At 42.7% G+C, this 22,446-nt stretch overlaps 2 protein-coding genes and 1 long non-coding RNA gene across 5 annotated transcripts; all 3 read right to left on the reverse strand.

The window, feature by feature from the left end:
* Positions 1-7,599: 7,599 nt before the first annotated feature.
* On the reverse strand, positions 7,600-8,259 carry LOC114460240 (uncharacterized). Its single transcript, XR_003673578.1, has 3 exons — positions 8,195-8,259; positions 7,978-8,106; positions 7,600-7,842 (listed from the first exon to the last, which is right to left on the reverse strand). It is a non-coding gene; the product is annotated as an uncharacterized LOC114460240 (long non-coding RNA).
* Positions 8,260-9,171: 912 nt separating this feature from the next.
* LOC114460185 (zinc finger protein 32-like) lies at positions 9,172-16,117 on the reverse strand. 3 transcript variants are annotated; one of them, XM_028442220.1, is made up of 2 exons: positions 16,101-16,117; positions 9,172-11,219 (listed from the first exon to the last, which is right to left on the reverse strand). In XM_028442220.1, the coding sequence occupies exon 2, from the start codon at positions 10,894-10,896 to the stop codon at positions 9,661-9,663; it is 1,236 nt and encodes a 411-aa protein (XP_028298021.1). In that variant the 5' UTR covers positions 10,897-11,219; positions 16,101-16,117; the 3' UTR covers positions 9,172-9,660. The 3 variants fall into 3 exon arrangements, with proteins under 3 accessions (XP_028298021.1, XP_028298018.1, XP_028298020.1); XM_028442217.1 differs by having other exon boundaries at positions 16,053-16,116; XM_028442219.1 differs by lacking the exon at positions 16,101-16,117 and adding an exon at positions 16,018-16,096.
* A 3,985-nt stretch (positions 16,118-20,102) lies between these two features.
* LOC114460224 (gastrula zinc finger protein xLCGF3.1-like) lies at positions 20,103-21,656 on the reverse strand. Its single transcript, XM_028442222.1, has one exon. The coding sequence runs from the start codon at positions 21,579-21,581 to the stop codon at positions 20,517-20,519; it is 1,065 nt and encodes a 354-aa protein (XP_028298023.1). The 5' UTR covers positions 21,582-21,656; the 3' UTR covers positions 20,103-20,516.
* Positions 21,657-22,446: the final 790 nt, after the last annotated feature.

Here is a 22,446-nt window from a genome sequence, read left to right on the forward strand (position 1 = left end):
TTTTGTTTCTTGAATAGCTGGCACACATCTCTTTCATTGATCTTCAGGGTTGGTGGGGGGTCAGAGGGTGAGGTAGGGGGGGAAGTGGTTGGAGCAGGAAGGGCAGAGTCCAGGTGATGGGCTGATGCTAATGAGCTGGGGGGTGGGTGAGAAAACCTGCAGTAAAAGCTATTCAGGTCTTCAGCCAGTCTTTTGTTACCTGCAGGGTGGGGGGAGGGTTTCCTGTAGTTGGTTACCTCACGCAGGCCTTTCCACACTTCTGAAGGGACTTTGTTTGAGAAGCTTTGTTTTAGCTTCTCAGTGTAGCACCTCTTGGCTACTTTAATCTCCCTGGATAGTATGTACTTGGCCCGCCTGAACAGGTCCCTGTCCCCACTCCTGTAGGCTTCCTCCTTAGCCTGACGCAGCATCCTGAGTTGAGGTGTGAACCAGGGTTTGTTGTTGTTGTATGTGCAGAAAGTCTTGGTCTGCACACACATGTCCTCACAGAAGCTGATGTAAGATGTCACAGTGTCAGTCAGTTCATCTAGGTTGTCTGATGCAGCTTCAAAAACACTCCAATCAGTGCAGTCAAAGCAGTCCTGTAACTCCTGCTTTGACTCCTCTGTCCACCTCTTTACAGTCCTTACTACAGGTTTAGCAGATTTAAACTTATGCCTGTAGGTCGGGATGAGGTGAATCAGACAGTGATCAGAGAGCCCCAAAGCTGCACGGGGAACAGAGTGATATGAATCCTTTATTGCAGTGTAGCAGTGGTCCAGTGTGTTAGCACCCCTGGTGGGACACTTTATATGCTGTCTGTATTTAGGGAGTTCGTGGGTTAGATTTGCTCTGTTAAAATCCCCGAGAATGATTAGCAAAGAGTCTGGATGTTGTTTCTCCACGTCTGCTATCTGGTCAGCCAGGTGCTGTAACGCCTCTGTTACACAAGCCTGAGGTGGGATGTAAACACCGACCATAACAAACGAGGAGAACTCCCGCGGAGAATAAAACGGTTTACAGTTTATGAAAAAACTCTCCAGATTAGGGCTACACGTCTGCTTCAACACTGTGACATCTGTACACCAACCTTGGTTAATGTAAAAGCATATTCCGCCGCCCCTCGTCTTCCCACAGAGCTCTTTTACGCGGTCCGCTCTGAGGAGCTGAAAGTCCGGTAGATGTAGAGAGCTGTCCGGGATGAGTTCACTGAGCCAGGTTTCAGTAAAACACAGGGTGGCGGATCTGCAAAAGTCCGAGTTTCTAGTGTTTAGGAGTAGCAGTTCATCCATTTTATTTGCCAGAGAGCGGACATTTGCCAGGTGAATGGATGGAAGCGCAGTGCGTAATCCCCGCTGCCTCAGTTTTACGAGCGCGCCTGCTCGTTTACCCCGTCTGCGTCTGCGGTGTCTCCTGCAAATTCCATAGAGAGCTGCTGCTCCTCCGGTGAGAATCTCCGCATAACTTGCTGGTTCAATGAGAACCGGTGAAAAAAGATCAGCAGAGGACTGTCCAACTTGTAATAGTTCTCCTCTGGTGAAAGAGACCAGAGAAGGGGAGCAATAAACTACAAAAATAAAGAAAAACACAACAACTACGAGAGAGCGCAGTACCGAGGCAACCATCCGCGGCGCCATCTTGGCTCTATATATATATATATATATCAGAGATTGTGTGGGAAAAGATATATTTATGATTGAGAATGATGTGCTTTACTGTGTTTCGGTTGAAGCTAAACGGCTTGTGATCCCAGCAAAGTGTAGAGACCTTGTCATGCATCTCGCACACACACTCCCATGGGCAGGACATTTAGGTCGCCACAGAACGTATATCCGGGTTAGTTCACGGTTTTATTGGCCCTCAATGTACTCTGCTATTCAGAAAAACTGCACTACATGCCCCACATGTCAGAAAACTTCTGCTGCCCGCAGGTCTGACCGGGCGTTTCTGCAGCCCCTGCCAGTTATCTCTACGCCATTTCGCAGAATCGCCATGGACATTGTGGGCCCACTCGTGAAAAGCAGCAGTGGTCATCAATACATCTTGGTCGTATGTGACTATGCCACAAGATTTCCAGAGGCATTTCCCCTCCGCTCCATCACTGCTCCAGCTGTGGTGCGTGCCTTGGTTCAACTCTTCTCCAGGGTGGGAATACCGGACCAGATCCTAACCGACCAAGGCACAAACTTCACCTCCAGGCTGATGCAGCTCCTCTACAACCAACTGGGCATCACCGGACTCAAAACCACCCCGTATCACCCTCAGACTGATGGTCTGGTTGAACGATTCAACCAGATGCTGAAGAGGATGCTCCAGAAGTTTGTAGACGATACAGGGAGGGACTGGGATCGCTGGCTGCCCTTCCTGCTTTTCGCTTACCGGGAGGTTCCTCAAGCATCAACAGGTTTTTCACCGTTTGAGTTGTTGTACGGCTGGGATGTTCAGGGACCCCTTGATCTTCTCCGTAAAGGGTGGGAAGCCCCTTCAACCCCGACCAGCGACAAAGGAGTGGTCCAGTATGTGTTGGAGATGCGAGAGCGGCTTGCAAAGTATTTAGAGGAGGCAGAGGTCAACCTGCGTGAAGCTCAGAAAAGCCAGAAGACTTGGTATGACCAACAGGCTTGCCATCAAGAGTTCCAGCCAGGACAGAGGGTACTGCTACTCCTCCCTTCCTCAACCAGCAAACTCCTGGCAAAATGGCAAGGCCCCCATACCATTACGCGGAAGATGGGTCCGGTCACCTATGAGGTCCACCAACCAGAGAAAAAAAAGACAAAAACAGATATACCACGTAAACCTTCTAAAAGAGTGGAAAGAATGACCAGACCAGTCCCCTGGGATGGCTATGCTGGTGAGGGAAGTAAACCTGGAAGACGAAGAGGATGTTGGTCTGTTACCTCCTGAACCGCCTGTTTCTCCAATTCTGGCTCATCTGACTCCAGTACAAGCTGACCAGCTTCTCCAAGTCTTCAAGCAGACTTCATCACTGTTTTCGGCCAGCGCTGGAAAAACAACAGTGGTTGAGCATGTCATCCGCCTGAAGGAGGGCCAACCGATCCGCCAACGACCCTACCGTGTACCACAACATCTAGTGGCAAAGCTGCAACAAGAGGTGGAGGAGATGCTGAAGCTGGGTGTGATCGAGCAGACAAACGCTGAATGGTGCAGCCCAGTAGTAATTGTTTTTAAGAAGGATGGGTCTCTTCGCATATGCATTGATTTTAGGAAGCTGAACTCAATCTCAGAGTTTGACGCCTACCCAATGCCAAGAATTGATGACCTCCTGGAGAAGATTGGGGCAGCAAAATACATCACTACATTGGACTTGTGAAAAGGCTACTGGCAGGTTCCTCTGGAGAAGTCAAGCCGACCCTATGCGGCATTTCGGACACCAGCTGGCCTTTTTCAATTTACAGTAATGCCATTTGGTCTCCATGGGGCACCAGCCACCTTCCAGAGATTAATGGATCGGGTTCTCCAGGAGTGTGGATACTGCAGTGCTACGTACCTTGATGATGTTGTGATCTACAGCAACACATGGGAGGATCATGTTCAACATCTGGCACTGATCTTGGGAAAGATTAAGGAAGCTGGACTGACTCTTAATCCTTCTAAGTGTGAATGGGCACGTCAGGAAACACGTTACCTTGGTTACCTACTAGGCCGAGGAGAGGTGCGACCACAAGTGGATAAGGTTGAAGCTATCCAGAAGTGCTCTTGACCTCGGACTAAGAAGGAGGTACGGTCTTTCCTGGGGCTAGTTGGCTGGTACAGGAGGTTCGTGCCACAATTTGCAACCATTGCTGCACCACTCACAGCGCTCACGAGTAAAGATCAGAAAAACCCGGTGACCTGGTCTAAGGACTGTGAAACGGCTTTCACCAAGTTGAAGACCTTGCTGTGTTCCTCACCTGTCCTGAAAAGTCCAGATTTTAATCGAAAGTTCCTGGTTCAAGTAGATGCATCAGCAGTGGGCCTTGGAGCGGTTTTGGCGCAAGGAGATCTTGGTAAAGAGCGTCCCATCCTGTATCTGAGTCGCAAACTACAGCCACGAGAAACCAGGTATTCCACTGTGGAAAAGGAGGGCTTGGCCATCAAGTGGGCATTGGAGAGCCTGCGATACTACCTGCTTGGAAGAGAGTTTGACCTGGAAACAGATCACCGTGCCCTTACCTGGATCAACTCAATGAAAGATCAAAACAGTCGCCTGACCCGATGGTATCTTTCTCTTCAGCCGTTCAAGTTCCTCATCCGACACCGATCAGGAAAGACGAATGTGGTGGCTGACTACCTGTCAAGGTTTCCGCACATCGGTAACCTCCCGGAGGAGAGGGATGATGTGACGGAGCAGGTCCGTCACTGACCGCGGGCAACAACACACACACGCACGCACGCACACACGCATCGCGGAGCAGAGACAGCTCTAAAGCAGACACGTCATCCTCCAAACTTTTCCCTTCTGACAGCGGTTCTGGGTGCAGACAGTTAAAAAACATAACCTCTCCTTCCTTCCCCAGTCATAGCGCAACCAAGGGTGCACACTTGGAAGCGCTAGTTGTTAAAATGCATACATTCAAAGCGCTCTTACCTGCAGTCGTCCCATGTAGGGATGAGGAAACGGGGCACATTACTTCCGAATTTTTTATAGTTTATTGATACCACTAAATGGTCACATGATGTGGGTAATTTAGATATTAATTATTCCTGGGGGAAAATAAGTGTTATTTGGGGTTTTGATTGAATTTAAAATAGGTAATTAAAAAACCTATAAATTAATGATGGGGATGACAATGTGTGGAATGGTTTATTTAGAAGAAACTATTCTCTGGGAAAAATAGATCATGAGATTGATGACGCCCAGTAGGAGGGGCTTTTACTTTAAATACAGGCTGCTATGGCCTAGTGGGGAGAGTTGGTTCTGGGTTACAGAGCAGGTAACACCAGGTGATGACAGAGTTGGTCTGATGAGTCACAGAAGGACTCTATTCAACTTGTTTTTTTTTGTTCGTTTTTGTTTCATTGTATCTATTGTAAATAGTATTTTCTCATCATTGTTTTTTCCTGTGCTACACCTTTGGAGGCCGGCTGTAAATAAATTCAACATCACTAAAATCTTCTGACTACGCCTGTGTTTTGCCCACTCTTTGGAGTGTTTTTTGGACCCCACGACAGTCCTATTCCCAAAACTGTTCATCTACAGGTATTGGATGAAAAAGGCATAACACCCTGTATTATTTTTAAAACATTGTTTTTACCATGGATGTTAAATCCAGGTTCCAATCACATTGAACAAAGGACAAAGCTTGGTATTGTAATAGCAGTTGCAAATTAATGTTTTTTTTTTTTTTTAAATCTTGTAGTCCTTATTATACTACTATAAAAATATTTTAATGAATAAGATACATTTTAGTATCTTTAATCAACTAAACTAGCTACTAAATAGGTATTCCTCATGGTTTGCCCTCTCAAGGGCTAAGTGGAAGTTCTGAGCTTTTATTACCCCATGACATCTACTTGAAGATTCAATTTAATTCAACCTTATTTGTATAGCGCAGTTTACAACAAAGTCATCTCAATGTGCTTATCAAAATATAAAATTCATAATAAGAAAGAAAAAAATCCAACAAGATCCACATGAACACGCATTTAGCGATAGTGGGAAGAAACATTTCCCTTTTAACAGGAAGAAATCTCCAGCAGAACCAGGTTCAGAGGTGGAGAACATCTGCTTTGACTGGTTGCAGTTAGTGGACAGAAGGACCAACAGAACAGGATAGAGAGATAGAACATCAGAGTGTTCCAGACTAGTTGAGCTGTGAACCACAGATCAGGAACTGCCATCATCAGCTTCACGACACCTGGAACAGAGCAGAGAGAGAAGGACGAGGAGAAGGCACTGACTGCAGAAAAACATGATACATTATTATCAAGTCAGCCTGTCTTGGCCTTGGGTCTCACTCCCAGTGGCCTAGTCAGCACTTATTATAAAGGTGACAAATTGCTTCTCGTTTATTGGTAAGCTAACAGCGACTCCTAGGTCTGTAAATGTGACCGTTCACAGACGAGCCCATGTCCGCTCTAGTGGTTAGGTTATGTTATGATTCAGTCCTGTTTATGCAGACTGTAAATCACAACCAGCTACAGCAGAATTTGAATCTCTTACCGTTAATTGAACCAGAAAATGCGACCTTTTACATACCAGCCCATGTTCGCTCTAGCAGGGCTCGAGACTGGGACCAAAATGGTTGCATATGCGAGTATATTTTCAGCGTGCGCGAGTGAAAGTTTTATTTGCTGTGTGCTAGCTTAGCATAGTTAGCTTTAGTTGAGTTTCCAGTTCATAATTGTTGCTACAGGTTCATCTCTGTCCCCGTGTTTGTGAAACTTTGGGTGGATCTGACGGAGGAACTTGAATTGGTTCCCTTTGTTGGATGGTTATCTGGTTTTAACCAAGTAGCGGTCCGTGTTGTATCGCAACACGGGAGTTGAGACGGGCACCTAACACACAGACAGATGGCGGTGTGTGCGGGGGGCGGTGGCGGTGCACGTCAGAGCTTCCGTAAACAACGTTCCGCTCCAGAGAATAAAAGTTGACAGCAAACAGGGGCAGTTTTTGTCCGTGGAACACGGTTTTTTTGGGGGGTGTTCTTAGCTAAATTGAGAAACAAATGGCCCGTAGCCCTCGCTAATTTCCGACATGGGAGTTTATCGTTTATACTGTGGGATGACAAATTCTTACCGGTGAGATTGTTTTCGACGATAAATCATAAACAATAAAATATCGCATATTCCTACAAACCACTTGTCAATTTAAGAGATGACCGAGTCGTAGAACTTCATAAAGTCCTGTTGCTCCTTGGACCTTTGTGCTAGCAGTCGTCTGTCCATGAGCTGTTTGGTCTGGTATCAAAGTCTTGTTTCTGCTGCATCATTTTAGCTTTGAACTTCTCCATGTCTTCAAAAACATCTGTGATGCAAAGTTTTGTTTCCTCCAGTTTTTTCACAAGTTGTTCAAAAACACAACCCACATTGTGGAAGAAGCACAGATAAATCTCAACCTGGATTTACAACCAAACTAGACAGACACAGACAACAACGGATAATCAGGACTGCTGAAAAGATCATTGGTGTCGATCTGCCCTCCATCCAAGACTTATACCTGTCCAGGGTCAGGAAATGGGCAGGTAACATCACTGCAGACCCCTCACACCCTGCACACAATCTGTTTAAACTCCTCCCCTCCGGCAGATGCTACAGATCACTGTACGCCAAAACTACCCTCCATAAAAACAGTTTCTTCCCCCAGGCTGTCACTCTGATCAACACTAAACAGTCAAAGTGTGTCAGACCTGTTTCTGTGAAATAACCATGGAACTAAACATGCAACAACCCTGGATCAACCTGTCACTGAGAATGTTCATGTACATACTATTTCATTTAAATGTTCACCTGCACTACTATATTATTATCTTATCTTGTTATTGTTATCTTGTTATATTATTTTATTTAGTTTTGCACATATTAGTCTAACTACTGTTTATATTTATGTTTATATATTTTTTTCTAGTTAATTGTTATTATTTAATGTTTACACTATTTGAGAAAGCACAGTTCACCAAGTCAAATTCCTCGTGTGTATAACATACATTACATGGCCAATAAAGATGATTATATTCTATTCTAATTCTTGGAATTGCTTCTAATGAATCAGCACCTTACCTTAGAAATTAGTACAAGGGGGCCATCTATTGGTTGGAGTAGTACACTGCAGTCAATATCCGGGACAAGGTGAGTAACATAAGGGACAAACCAATTAAGGTCCAAATACGGGGTGTCCCGGCGAATACGGGACAGTTGGCAACCCTAGATAGATATAATGATTACAATCAACAATAAAATCCCAATTCGAGTGCCGTAATTACATTAAAAAGGGGGCGCAAACATGTATTTAAAAAAGGTGGGTGGGATAAAAAACGACAGGTAAAACGATTCACTCACGGTCCTTTGCCAAAATGGGTTCTTTTATAGCCCTTTACACATCCAGATAGTATGAGAATTTAACCCATCAACATTCCACACCATGTCGCTACTGGCCGGAGGTGCAGTTCCGTTCTGATTTGATTGTTTCTAATAAGCAAAAATTTATTTGTTTATATTAAAAGGCCGCATGTAAAGTGACTTGTGCAATTAGCTTCAAAAGGTTTAACAAACTTACAGATTTCTTTCAGAATTCCGTGCACAGCAGCAGTGCCATGCTTTAGGTGGGGAGCAGAGGGGGAGTGGACTGATTGTGCGTCGGTTAAATAGGTCCGTCAATACGATGGACGTCCCCCGTGGTTCCCACCCACTGACTTCCGTTCACCCATTAAACACTTTTTTTTTTATATTATGCAAGTGAAGTCCTTTAGATCCTTCATCCCAATATTCCTGCCACCCGTTCATGATATTGGCCAAAATTATTGATTTAGTTTTGGTTTTACTGAGAGCTATACTTTAAAATAAGAGATCATCCTTAGAACCCATCCTGTGTGGTCCCACTGTTTCCTCATACATTTCTGCCGTTCAACTGACCCTAAAATGCCACTGAAGAGCGTGACTGCTCCTACTTCCTGGTTATATTGTGTTGGGCTGGACAACATCCTTTTCCAGGTTTTCAAAGCTTTTGTCCTGTCACTGAATTTCTTTTTCTGCTGCCATGTTTTAAAAAGCCAGAGTGGGACTAATCTATCTGTTAACCGTAGACCACTGGACCTAAGATGAGTTTGCTCACTGCTTTCAAACAGGTCCCAAGATCTTTACCAGTTCAAGTGTTTTTGTGCAGTCTGTGAAAAAAGTAATACACTACAGAAGTGTAGTTGCTTTTGTTTTATTGAACAAAATTGTAAAATGTAACACAGATGAGGCTTTAAGATTTAAAGGAGAAACAATTTACAGTCATACAGTAAAAAAACCCACAAAATAAATCAATCGCGAAAAGATGACGCAAAACTCTAAAACTTCTGCAAAAATCTGTTAACATACTGAAAATACTAACTTACAAAACTCTAACTTCTACAACCTAAACCTATGTAGCTAAAAAATAGCAAAAACAATGAATTAGGAGAAAAAAAATATAAGATACAAAAAAGTATATTGTCAACAGCAAACAAATTGTTTATTTATTTTAATAACAATATAATATTTAAAGGGATTGTCTTTTGTTTAGCTTGTAATTTCCTTATCCAGGTTAGTATTTTAATTTTGTATCAAACATCATATGCACTAGGTTTCTCTCAAAAGTAGATTAAGTTTGTCAAGGTGAGATTTTTGTTGGAAACATTAGGAGTTATGGAAGCGGGCTTGTAATCGAAGGGTCACTGGTTCAAATCTCCCCTGGACCATCACTGTGGGATGTTGAGCAAGTCCGTTCACCCAACAGCTCCCGAGCGCGACACGCAGAGAACACATTTTGTGTATGTAGCTGTACATATCTGACAATGAAGTATATTCTATACTATTCTAAATATCACATTTGATGTCTTATGTGGATTCACTTGTGGACCTTGAGTTCAAATTTTTGTTTGAAACATTTCTTACAAAAACAGTCTAAGGCTTTCTCTCTTATGTGCATTTTCACGTGTACTGTATAAGCAGGGAGGCATTATGAGGAAAACATTTACTACAAACATCAAATTTTAATAGTTACTCTCCTGCGTGGACTCTCATGTGTGACTGCAGGGAGAACTGATGTGTAAAACATTTACTGCAAAAATCACATTTGAATGGTTTCTCTCCTGTGTGGACTCTCATGTGTGACTGCAGGTTACACGAATGGCCAAAACATTTACTGCAAACATTACATTTGAAAGGTTTCGCTCCTGTATGGATTCTCATGTGTGACAGCAGAGAAGACTTTTGGTTAAAACATTTACTACATACATCACATTTGAAAGGTTTCTCTCCTGTATGGATTCTCACGTGTGACTGCAGGGAACCCCTTTGGTTAAAACATTTACTACATACATCACATTTAAATGGTTTCTCTCCTGTATGGATTCTCATGTGTGAATGCAGGGAAGAGTTTCGGGTAAAACATTTACTACAAACATCACATTTAAATGGTTTCTCTCCTGTGTGGATTATTATGTGTGATTGTAGGTGTCCCTTTTGTTTAAAACATTTACTACAAACATCACATTTGAATGGTTTCTCTCGAGCGTGCATTTTTAGTTTTGAAGCTTTACTGAGTGATGCTTTCTTACCACCCACACATTCAGATGTCATCTTTACCTGAACTTTCTTCTTTGAACAAATCTGTTGAAATGAACTAATCTGTGTTTTGAAAGCTTTACATCCCATTTCAGCACTTTTCCTAGAGTCAGACATCTTTCTCTTTTTCCTGGTGGAGTCAAAGTCAGGTTCAGCATCAGTTTCAGACTCTGACAGAGGTTTCTGCCATCTATCAGAGTCTTCATCATCATCATCATTATTATCATCATCCTCGCTACTATATTCTGTCTGAGACGAGTCTGTTTCCGTTCCATCAGGACCTTGTCGTACTAAACTGCTTGGATCTGGGTTCTGGGCTGCTTCTGGTCCTTTGCTGCTAATTACCACAGTTTGTCTTTTATTTAATTCATTTAAACTGTAGGTTGAAGGTTCCTCCTTGATGTTCACTTCTGTTTGTGGTCTCCAGTGTAGCTGGGAGACCTGAGGTTTCTCCTCTTCATCTTCATATTTAACAGGACAAGCAGCACTGTTTGTCTCCTGCTGCACATAAAGCTGGTTTTCCTCCTGACCTTCACTGAGCGTCTCTGGTTCCTCCTTTATGTGGAGACGCTCTGGGAGCAGCTGCTCCGCATTCTTCCTCTCACTGAAAACACAATCAGTGACTGACGGCTGCTGGACCTGTAATCTGTGCAGCTGAACTTTGGGCATGAAGGCTGACACCGCAGGTTTCTCTGCTGAATCCTTTTTGGATTAGATTGGGAACCTAATTGTTTGCTGGTGTTATGGTGGATACTTTAGTCAGGAAAGATCATTTTAATTTCAGCATCCACTGGAACTTCTCTCAGAAGCAGAAAGCTTTGTTCCCAGCAGGGTTACCCGTGAGACACAGTGGTGATGGTGTTTGAACTGCTCCTCTCCTTTTTTCCCGCTTTCTTTACTTTTCTTTCCAGTAGTGTCTTGGCGCTGCTAGCTCCTCTGCTAGTGTTACAGGCCCAAAGGACTGGGACTGTCGGAGCAGTGAAGTGGGCAATCTGAAAAATGTAGTATTGAGTGAGAACAATGAACTATTCACTGTCTTTTGTCCATATTGAGTTCTTAAACAATATTAATTCAGTACCACTAAAGTACATTTCCCATTTCTTTAATCCAAAATATATCTATAAAACCCACAAAAATACAAAATAACATCTGAACAAATCAACATGGCAGTGTTGCTTAATCTCTGAACAAATGCTTTTCATGGGCAATCAAGCGCACCCAACCATTTGAAGCTTTGCCAGCACAGGTAACTTGGTAATTAATCTCAATGCTACACGTAGCTCTCTATGTCAACAGAGAACAATAGTCAACAACTAGGGATGTAATGATTAATCATAAGGCAGTTTAAAATCGATTAATAGGTATCACGGTTCACATCAATACTGTGAAAATTGAATCGCAGTACTTTTTTTAAACAGCAGAGGGCGCTATATATTTATCCTTCTCTTTTCCAGAAGTGTTGGCGGCGGGCGAAATCTGCTACTACTTTCTTTCTGGCCGCTTTCTACTCTTAAACATGTTCATAAATTATTCCTTAGACCTTTATCACCGAAAGAATATCTGTAGTATTACGTGAATATCTGAATAAATCAAGTTTTTCTATTAGCTCTGTCTGCTAGCGCATACCATCTCTTCTTCACTGCTAGAATAACTGCATGCCAACCGACCACTGAGTTACCACCGCCCTCTGCTGGTCCAAACAAATATCTAACGTAAATACAGTGCAATGGCTGTTTTTTGTTTTTTTTTAAGTCCAATTGTTAAGGCACAAAATACATTTACAGTTGCACTTTTAAAAAGAAAAAGAACTATTATGCAGTTTTGCATTGTTTACTATAGAACCAGAATCTAAATTAATAGGCTTCTTCTTCATTTGTATTATTCCTTTATTTATTTCATTCAAGATTTATTTTTAGTTAAATTGCATAGTTTTGAATAGTTAGCACTCTATGTTAATGCTACACCAGCCTGTGCAGCGAGACCACACATCACTTGTAAACTGCGGAGGAAACACTCACAGCGCTAACAATGGACTTGGTTGTGGAATTGGACGCTTCCAACTTTTACGCTGTGACAGAGAGCGATAAGCGGAAAGGAGAGAGTCTGGCTGTGTTGCTATGCAGAAAGGGGGAGCTGCTGCTGCTGCTCTGGTTCTGCAGCAACGCGCACACACACTTTTCTGATACAAAATCACTGTGTGTCGTTTGATTGTGTCATATGCTACTATTCAGCCTTGCTTTTAACTCATTCCACCGAAGGCCGAATGTTGCTTTTTTTTGTAATATTCGGCCGAACATGTGTACTAACCTCACTAAAATTCAAACATTGCAATTGTATAAATTAATATTAATGCTTTAAAAAATAAATACATTCCAAATATTAAAATGTTTATTTAGCATTTGATATAAATCTCTGGGTTTTTTGAGGCGGAGTACAAATTTCTGTATTTAATGTGATTTATTGTCACTCAGTATTAATCATGGGGGATAAAATGATAACGATATATAATGCGATAGAGATGTAACTGTTTGGGAAAAAAAATGAGTGAAATAAAGCTAAAGTAAACTTTTTTTAAAACTTCGTTACTGCCTTACTTTTAAGGGTTTGCCATCTAGTTGACCTCACGATTCAGTTTGATTTTAATTCAGGGTGCTACAATTTGATTAATCAACGATTATTACAATATTAACAATTATCACAATTTTTTATGCATCTCTTTTTCTTTTCCCCACTTTGTGGCTATTTAATACTTATAAACCTACAAAATCAGCTCTCTTTACACTTGTGGAATTTGGGTTTTTAAATAAAAGGTGAATGGGTAAAAGCACACAATTAATTATTAACGCCAGGTGATAAGACAAATGTACAGCTACTCATCATCGTTGCTGTCTTCACTTTTAAATGATTGTGTAAGAAAAGGAGCTGGTCAACATGCTTCTATTCACTGTGCTCTGCTGTGCAGTTACACAGCGGTCCGTGTTTCTAGACATGGTCAAGTAGGTGGCCGACAACCCCACCGACCCCTTGCGCCAACTCTCGAGATCCAGTCCCTGTGTCGGGGCGGACTGAGGACAGTCTGTGCCAGGGACGAGGGGGCTCCGTCCCCGCTGGAGAGTGGAGAGGGCTCAGTGAGGTAACCATGTCCACGGCCCCCGGTAAGCGGCGAGTTGGGAGCGGGGCAGTGCCTTCGCCGCCGGGCCCTTCAAGGCCACGGTAAGTTTGAGCCTCCGCGCACAACGGAGTCCGGACTGTCCCTAGTGCTTGGAGCATAAATGCGTGAACCATTATTACGGTTAGCAGAGGATGCACACATCTTGGGCAGCTAACGGGCTGCAGGGGTCCTCAGGGAAAGACGGGAGCTTTCCGAGCAGATCGCCTGTATTAAATAGATGGTGCAGCTGACCATGATGTATGTGGTTCTAGTAGGGCTGGGCGGTATGACCAAAAATGTATATCACGGCATTTTTCAAAATTTTAACGGTTTCACAGTATACAGTATGATGGTATTTTTTTTTCATTCAAAATCATGTGTTCACAGAATTTACTATTGGTTGATAAAAGAATTACTGCAGTAGATTGACTTAGGATGGTCTATTTTCCTGTGAATATTGTAGAATAATTCCACACTAGTAGGAATACAAGTTTGCAACAGCAGCCCAATGGCTCTTTGCCACGCTAGCTTAGCTTTAGCATTAGCTTGATTTCTAGATTTAAATGCTGCATACTGAGTGGTGTGGTTATTAGAATTACAAATTGCAATCCCTAGTTTATGGCTTTTTCAGATTAAAAACAGTTAAAACAACACGTGCACACCTGGGAGTCCCTTTTGTGTCCAAGTGTGCAACAATTATTACGACGGTACCGAATAAAAAAAGAAAAGGCAACAGAAAATCCCCCCTATGTAGCTGAAAACTGAACTTAGGGGGCGCCATTGCTCCATCGGGGAGCAAAATTTTAATGTCAGGAGCCCTCAACAGCGCTGGCGAGAATCCCGTTATTACACCAGAATAACGTGTTTGAACTGCTTTCAGTAATTAATGATTAAATGATCAAACTTCATCTGGTTTAATTATAGGAAATCAGCGAGATATTTATTAACCATAACTTTATGTAACTCATTATCAGATATAAAATAAACAAGATTCAACACCAGTGCAAGACGGGAGATGAGATGAGAGCGGCGTGTGTTTGCATATACAGGTACATCAATAACAACTGGTGCAACAATGGTGAGCTAGTTTCATGTCATTGCTCTCCTGATGTAGAACTACTGACTATAAAATGCAGACATTGTTCTTCCCTGATCTGTTATAACTTTTGGCAATCTATAAAACTCCACGTTTTTCACAGACCGATTAGTACAGCCAAAAACACGGCAATACTTTACCATTTCCTCTCAAAATTCTGGATTTGCTTGTGTGTGGGCCGTTTGTAAACCAGCTGCTTATCTCCAAAATGGCGACTTCCGGGTTGATGACGCGCCATGAAAAACCTCTATACCATTGCCACCAATTGCCCCATAAAATTGTCTTATTACATATCCTGCGATTTGTTTTATGTCAGAGATGTTAGTTCTACTGCTTCTACTAGGGATGTAATGATTAATCGTAAGGCAGTTAAAAATAGATTCATAGGTATCACGGTTGATATCGACTTTCTGAAAATTGAATCGCAGTACTTTTTTTGACCAGCAGGGGGCGGTGTAGGCGACGAGCGGAGTCTGCTAATACTTTCTTTCTGGCTGCCTTCTAATCTTAAATATGTTAATAAATGATTCATTGCCCCTTTAGCACCGAAAGAATATCTGTAATATTACTTGAATATCTGTAAAAGTCACGTTTTTCTATTAGCTCTGTCTGCTAGCATAGCATCTCTTCTTCACTGCAAGATATCTGCATGCCAACCGACCACTGTGTTACCAGCGCCCTCTGCTGGTCCAAACAAATATGACGTAAATCAGTGCAATGATTTTTTTTTTTTAAAGTCCAATTGTTAAGGCACAAAATACATTTTCAGTTGCACTTTTAAAAGAAAAAGAACTATTATGCAGTTTTGCATTGTTTATTATAGAACCAGAATTTAAATTAATAGGCTTCATTTTCATTTGTATTATTCCTTTATTTATTTCATTCAAGATTTATTTTTAGTTAAATTGCATTGTTTTGAATAGTTTATCAAGGAATTCTTTTGACAATGAAAAATAAAATAAAAATAGTACAGCATTTTCTAGTTTCCCCCCCCCAAAAAAAATGTCTACAGTCCCATTTTGTAAAATAAATCGTGAGAGAATCGTATCGTGAACCCAGTATCGTGAATCGAATCGTATCGGGAGTTGAGTGAATCGTTACATCCCTAGCTTCTATATTGCACATTTTCATTAAGCATTTATTTAATGTATATATATGTACATTTAACAGTTAATTGAGGTTTTTCAGTGTTTTTTTTTTTCCCCATAGTTTTGTTGACCTCTTTTTAAATGTTAAAGATTTAAATTTGGCCTTTTTTCTTCTGGTCCTTATTTTAAATAGGTTAAAAACAAAAAAAAAACGAATCAATAATTATTGATATAGACTGATATGAAACAAGTTGTGATGCATTTTTCAGGCATATCGCCCTGCCTTGTGTACAAAATATAAGGGATACTGAGCTTGGTTGGTGGGACGGCTCGTAGCGGGAAACAGAAATGTCCTCTATTTTCAAATCGAAAACTTCCAAACATTGTCCAATAATCACCAGTGGCTTCTATAACATGTAACATACTGAGAACTCATTTGGTAATAATGGCCTTACTGTAGAATGTGTGACGAATTTCAGCGTGAACTGACCTGAAAAATGCAGTATTTTAGTGAGAGCAATGAAGACGTTGGACTCACATCAGGAAACAGGAAGTTGCTCCGTAAAACGCAACCTGAGAGGAACGCCTCCCACACAAAGGTTCCGCATCACTTTCTACAGTTCCCACCACTTACTAAAATCAAGCACTTATGACAGAATAATTTGTCTAAATGTTTAATTTGGCATTATTGTGTAAAATATACAAATATTTCTTCAATTACTGTAAATTAAAAAATATTAAAATAACTCAAAACCTTATTTAAAAAAAAAAATTAAAAAAAAAAAAACTTTTATTGAACATTTGCAAAAAATACAAACTCTCAAAGAGGATAATAAATCAAAATTTTTCAAAAGTAAAAACAACAAAAAAAAAACAAAAAACAAAATGGGGTGCATGGAGGGAAAATAAAAAAACTAAAATCAAACAAACAGGGTGCATCATGGCTCCCATGTGAGTGAGTTAGTTTATATATATATATATATCCTGCATAGCAGCCCCACTGTTTCGCCTACTACAGAAAGGAGAGGTTTTTGAGTGGACAGAGGAGTGTGAGACAGCGTTCACTAAACTTCAGAATTTTTTAGTAGAGGCCCCTATCCTTGTTCCCCCTGATGCCAACTTACCATTTATTGTAGACACGGATGCCAGCGGGGTGGGGTCGGGCGCAGTGTTAACCCAGGTGACCCAGAGTGGAGAGAAGGTAGTAGCTTACTACAGTAGAACATTTAACAAAGCAGAGCGCCGCTATTGTGTCACAAGACGGGAGTTACTGGCTGTTGTTTCTGCCATTAGACACTTCAAGTATTACCTTGGGGTCTCCATTTCACGGTCAGGACTGATCACTCAGCATTACAGTTGCTAATGAACTTCAAAGAAACAGAAGGTCAGTTAGCGAGATGGATTGAGGAACTACAAGCTTATGACTTCACTGTAGTCCATAGACCGGGGGTGCGTCATGGTAATGCAAATGCGCTTTCTCGGTGGCCTTGTTTTGCAGACAACTGCAGCTACTGTGAGAAAAGGGAGATGTGGGAGGCGGACAAGTCATGAGGTGGTGTTAGATGTTTGGCTACTAACCTGAGAGATCAGCCAGACCCCGGGGATTTAGTCGAAGTGAGCACCGAGTGGATAGATGAACAAAGACAGGATGCAGAAATCTCACCAGTGGTCACGTGGGTTAGCACACAGCAGAAACCACAGTGGGATGACATAGCCATGCATTCACGCGCAACAAAGGGACTCTGGTCCATGTTTGAAACTCTGCGTCTCTGTGATGGGATTCTCCAAAGGGGTTGGAAAGAACCAGCGACAGGCAAGATCCAGTGGCAGGTTGTGGTGCCACATTCTCTACGTGATGCTGTCCTGAGGGCGATGCACGGAGCGCCTGGATCAGGACACTTCGGTGTCACAAAAACACTTCGCTGCCTGCGTCAGGGGTTCTACTGGGGGGAGCAGAGGAGAGATGTGGAGGATTTCTGTTGCCTCTGTGACAGCTGCACTGCCCAGAAAGGCCCCACTGGGAGGTCACATGCTCTGCTCCAACTGTTCCACACAGGGGCTCCAATGGAAAGAGTAGGGATTGATGTTGAGAAAGGAAACCGCTACATCCTTGTTGCAATGAACTACTTTACTATGTGGCCCGAGGCTTACAGTCTCCCTGATCAAGAGGCAGAGACTGTGGTTGATGCTCTGATTGGCGGAATGTTTAGAAGGTTCGGGGTTCCAGAGACAATCCACACAGACCAAGGCAGGAACTTTGAATCTCGTGTATTCGTCATGTGTGAGAGACTAGGTGCCCGGAAAACCCGCACCACTCCACTCCATCCACAGAGTGATGGATTAGTCGAAAGGTTTAATCGCACATTGGCTCAGCAGTTGGCAATCGTGACAGCTAGTCATCAACGGGATTGGGACAACCACATCCCACTGGTGCTGATGGCCTACCGTTCCGCTGCCCAGGATTCCACTTCATGTTCCCCGGCTCTCCTGATGCTGGGCAGGGAGATCCGAACCCCAGCTGAGATGTTGGTGGGAAGACCACCGGATACTCCTACTGACCTCCCGGGGCCGAACTACACTCGGAAACTGCAGGACCGCCTGGAATCTGCCCACAGTTTTGCCAGACATCAGATGGAGACTGCAGGCGCGAGGCAGAAAAGGAACTATGACATCCGGGCCACGGGACGTCAGTTTGCAGCCGGGGAGTTGGTTTGGGTATATAACCCGCAGAGAAGAAAGGGTAGGTGCCCTAAATTGGACAGTAACTGGGTGGGGCCGTGCAGAATCCTTGAAAGGCTTGGAGAGGTACTGTAGTTTACCGAGTCCAGCTGCCACCAAGAGGGAGGAGAGTTGCGTTACATCAGGACCAGCTGTCTCCATACCGGGGTTCAGCCGTCCCACAATGGTTGAGTCCTGAGACTGGTGCTTGCTTACCTGCTCCGTGTTCCTCCCCCCAACTGGCACCATCTCCACCAGAAACGCCTGGACGTGCCTGGCTTGCTCCTGAACCCCCTCAAGGGTCTTACACTGACATTGATCAGGAGCTAACACGCTTTTCCTGGGCTCCATCTGATTCAATAACCCCTGCCACAGGAAGGCCCCGGAGAATACGGAGGCCCCCTGCACGCTGGAAGGACTTTGTTCAGTAACCCTCGAGGGCGAGGGTCTTTGTGAGGGGGCGTTGTGTAACAGACTGGGTTCTATGTGTATGTTGTTCTACTTGTGTATTCAATGATTCACTAATGTTGAGATGTCCCATGGCTTTGAATGCACCACCGTTACGTACAGCTTTCCCTACCAATGTGTATCTTTGTTAACGGGTGTTCTAAGTGGTGATTGGCTGGGAGGCTGGGGGGAGGAGGTGTGTAAGCGGGGAAAAAGAGTGTAAATTCGGGTTCTGTCGGTTGTGAGTTTGAACAGAGTAAGACGGTACCTGGTGGCTGTGTTCTGTTTGATTTTGGCGTCGACTACAGCCCACAGTTGTCGGGTTTCAACGTGCTTCATTAAATACTACAAAACTTGGATTATGGCTGGAGGCTCGTCATTACATTATTTTTCTACTGCAGGTTTTAGAAAGCCAGAGTGGGACTAATGTACCTAGAAACTGCCTCAGATCTTTTCCAGTTAATTAGTTCTGTCAGGATGGGGTTTTATTTTGGAGAGCAGGCAGGAAATCTTGGCCTCCCTCCCAGCAGCCTTCTCCTGCTGATTGGTCTCCAGCTGCAACTGATTAATTGCTGGATATAAATGGGGAGGCTTTGCTTCAGTTCAGTGCAGGTCCCTGGCGTACCTGGTGTCCTCGCACCCGGCCGCCAGTCCCGGCTCCCCACACCAGGCCGCCAGCTCCCAGCTTGCCGAAGCCCTCTTCATCTGGCCCGCCGGAGGTCTTCCCGTCTGTCTCGCCAGAGCCCTCTTTGTCTGGTCCGTCGAAGGTGACTTAATCTGTCTCGCCAGAGGAGGTCTTCTCATCTGTCTCGCCGACTGTCTCACCTGCGCCCTCTTCGCCTGGCCCGCCAGAGGTGTCACCGTCTGCTTTGCCTACGCCGCCTCATGGGAGACCGCCAGAGCCCTGGTACCCTGCTTCACCTGCGACGCCTCATGGGTGGCCACCTGAACTTGGTTTTGTTTTTTCCCTGCATTTGGACATTCTTACCCTTGCTCCGTGTTCTTGATTTGCCTTTTTGATTACCTCTACCTCCCTGGATTGACTACCTGTGTGCCGTATCCCTGCTTGTCTGAAAATGCCTCAAGAAACAAATATTGGAATAATGCTGCACCTCCGTCCCTGCATTTGGGTCTGCACCTACACATGCTCATGACAAGTTCACTAACTAATATTTATTGGGAAAATTTGCTGTAAATGTAATCGGTGAAAAAAGTACATAACAGAATTGTAATTCTTTTTTTTTTATTTTTAAAGAGCAAGTAACACAGATGATGTTTTAATATTCAAAGGAAAACAATTTACACAATTGTTTACAGTTACACTTAGTAAAAAAAATACACTTTAAAAAAATAATCGTGAATACAAACTGCTCAACTCTAAAACTTCTGCAAAAATCTGTTAACATAATAAAAATACTAACTTACAAACCTCTAACTACACTTCTATTTTCAACTACCTAAACCTATGTAGCTAAAAAAATAATGAACTATTGAGAAAAAAAAATACAGGATTAATATTATCAACATCACATCCACTAGGTTTCTCTAATCAGTAGATTGTTATGTTTGTCAAAGTGAGAATTTTGTTAAAACATTAGTGGTTAAGTAAGAACTTGTAATTGGAGGGTCACTGGTTCAAATCTCCCCTGGGCCATCACTGTGGGATGTTGAGCAAGTCCCTTCACCCAACAGCTCCCTGGGCGCTACACTGTGGCTGCCCACATTCTAAGGGATTCTCTCCTTTGTGCATTTTTAAATGTGTAAACAGGGAAGCATTTTGGGGAAAACATTAACTACAAACATCACATTTTAATGATTTCTCTCCTGTGTGGATTCTCATGTGAAACTGCAGGTAATCCTTACGGTTAAAACATTTATTACAAACATTGCATTTGAATGGTTTCTCTCCTGTGTGGATTCTCATGTGAAACTGCAGGTAATCCTTACGGTTAAAACATTTATTACAAACATTACATTTGAATGGTTTCTCTCCTGTGTGGATTTTCATGTGTAACTGCAGGGAATCCATTCGATTAAAACATTTACTACATACATCACATTTGAATGGATTCTCTCCTGTATGGATTCGCATGTGAAACTGCAGGTAATCCTTACGGTTAAAACATTTACAACAAACATTACATTTAAATGGTTTCTCTCCAGTGTGGATTTTCATGTGAAACTGCAGGGAGGACTTATGGGTAAAACATTTACTACAAACATCACATTCAAAAGGTTTCACTCCTGAGTGGATTCTCATGTGTACCTGTAGGTTAGACTTTAGGTTAAAACATTTATTACAAACGTCACATTTGAATGGTTTCTCTCCTGTGTGGATTATCATGTGTGATTGAAGGTGTCCCTTTTGGTTAAAACATTTCCTACAAACAACACATTTGAATGGTTTCTCTCGAGCGTGGATTTTCAGTTTTAAAGCTTTACTGAGTGATGCTTTCTTACCACCTACACATTCAGATGTCATCTTTACCTGAACTTTCTTCTTTAAACAAATCTGTTGAAATGAACTAATCTGTGTTTTGAAAGCCTTACATCCCATTTCAGCACTTTTCCTAGAGTCAGACATCTTTCTCTTTTTCCTGGTGGAGTCAACGTCAGGTTCAGCATCAGTTTCAGACTCTGACAGAGGTTTCTGCCAACTATCAGAGTCTTCATCATCATCATCCTCACTACTATCTTCTGTCTGAGACGGGTCTGTTTCCGTTCCATCAGGACCTTGTAATACTAAACTGCTTGGATCTGGGTTCTGGGCTGCTTCTGGTCCTTTGCTGCTAATTACCACAGTTTGTCTTTTATTTAATTCATTTAAACTGTAGGTTGAAGGTTCCTCCTTCATGTTAATTTCTGTTTGTGTTCTCCAGTGTAGCTGGGAGACCTGAGGTTTCTCCTCTTCATCTTCATATTTAACAAGACAAGCAGCACTGTTTGTCTCCTGCTGCACACAAAGATTGTTTTCCTCCTGACCTTCACTGAGCATCTCTGGTTCCTCCTTTATGTGGAGACGCTCTGGGAGCAGCTGCTCCACATTCTTCCTCTCACTGAAAACACAATCAGTGACTGACGGCTGCTGGACCTGTAATCTGTGCAGCTGAACTTTGGGCATGAAGGCTGACACCACAGGTTTCTCTGCTGAATCCTTTTTGGATTAGATTGGGAACCTAATTGTTTGCTGGTGTTATGGTGGATACTTTAGTCAGGAAAGATCATTTTAATTTCAGCATCCACTGGAACTTCTCTCAGAAGCAGAAAGCTTTGTTCCCAGCAGGGTTACCCGTGAGACACAGTGGTGATGGTGTTTGAACTGCTCCTCTCCTTTTTTCCCGCTTTCTTTACCTTTCTTTCCAGTAGTGTCTTGGCGCTGCTAGCTCCTCTGCTAGTGTTACAGGCCCAAAGGACTGGGACTGTCGGAGCACTGAAGTGGGCAATCTGAAAAATGTAGCATTGAGTGAGAACAATGAACTATTCACTGTCTTTTGTCCATATTGAGTTCTTAAACAATATTAATTCAGTACCACTAAAGTACATTTCCCATTTCTTTAATCCAAAATATATCTATAAAACCCACAAAAATACAAAATAACATCTGAACAAATCAACATGGCAGTGTTGCTTAATCTCTGAACAAATGCTTTTCATGGGCAATCAAGCGCACCCAACCATTTGAAGCTTGAACTAAAATACTACAGATACTTATAGGTCAT

The sequence above is a fragment of the Gouania willdenowi genome, chromosome 3 (assembly GCF_900634775.1).
Source record: "Gouania willdenowi chromosome 3, fGouWil2.1, whole genome shotgun sequence".
NCBI lineage: Eukaryota > Metazoa > Chordata > Actinopteri > Blenniiformes > Gobiesocidae > Gouania > Gouania willdenowi.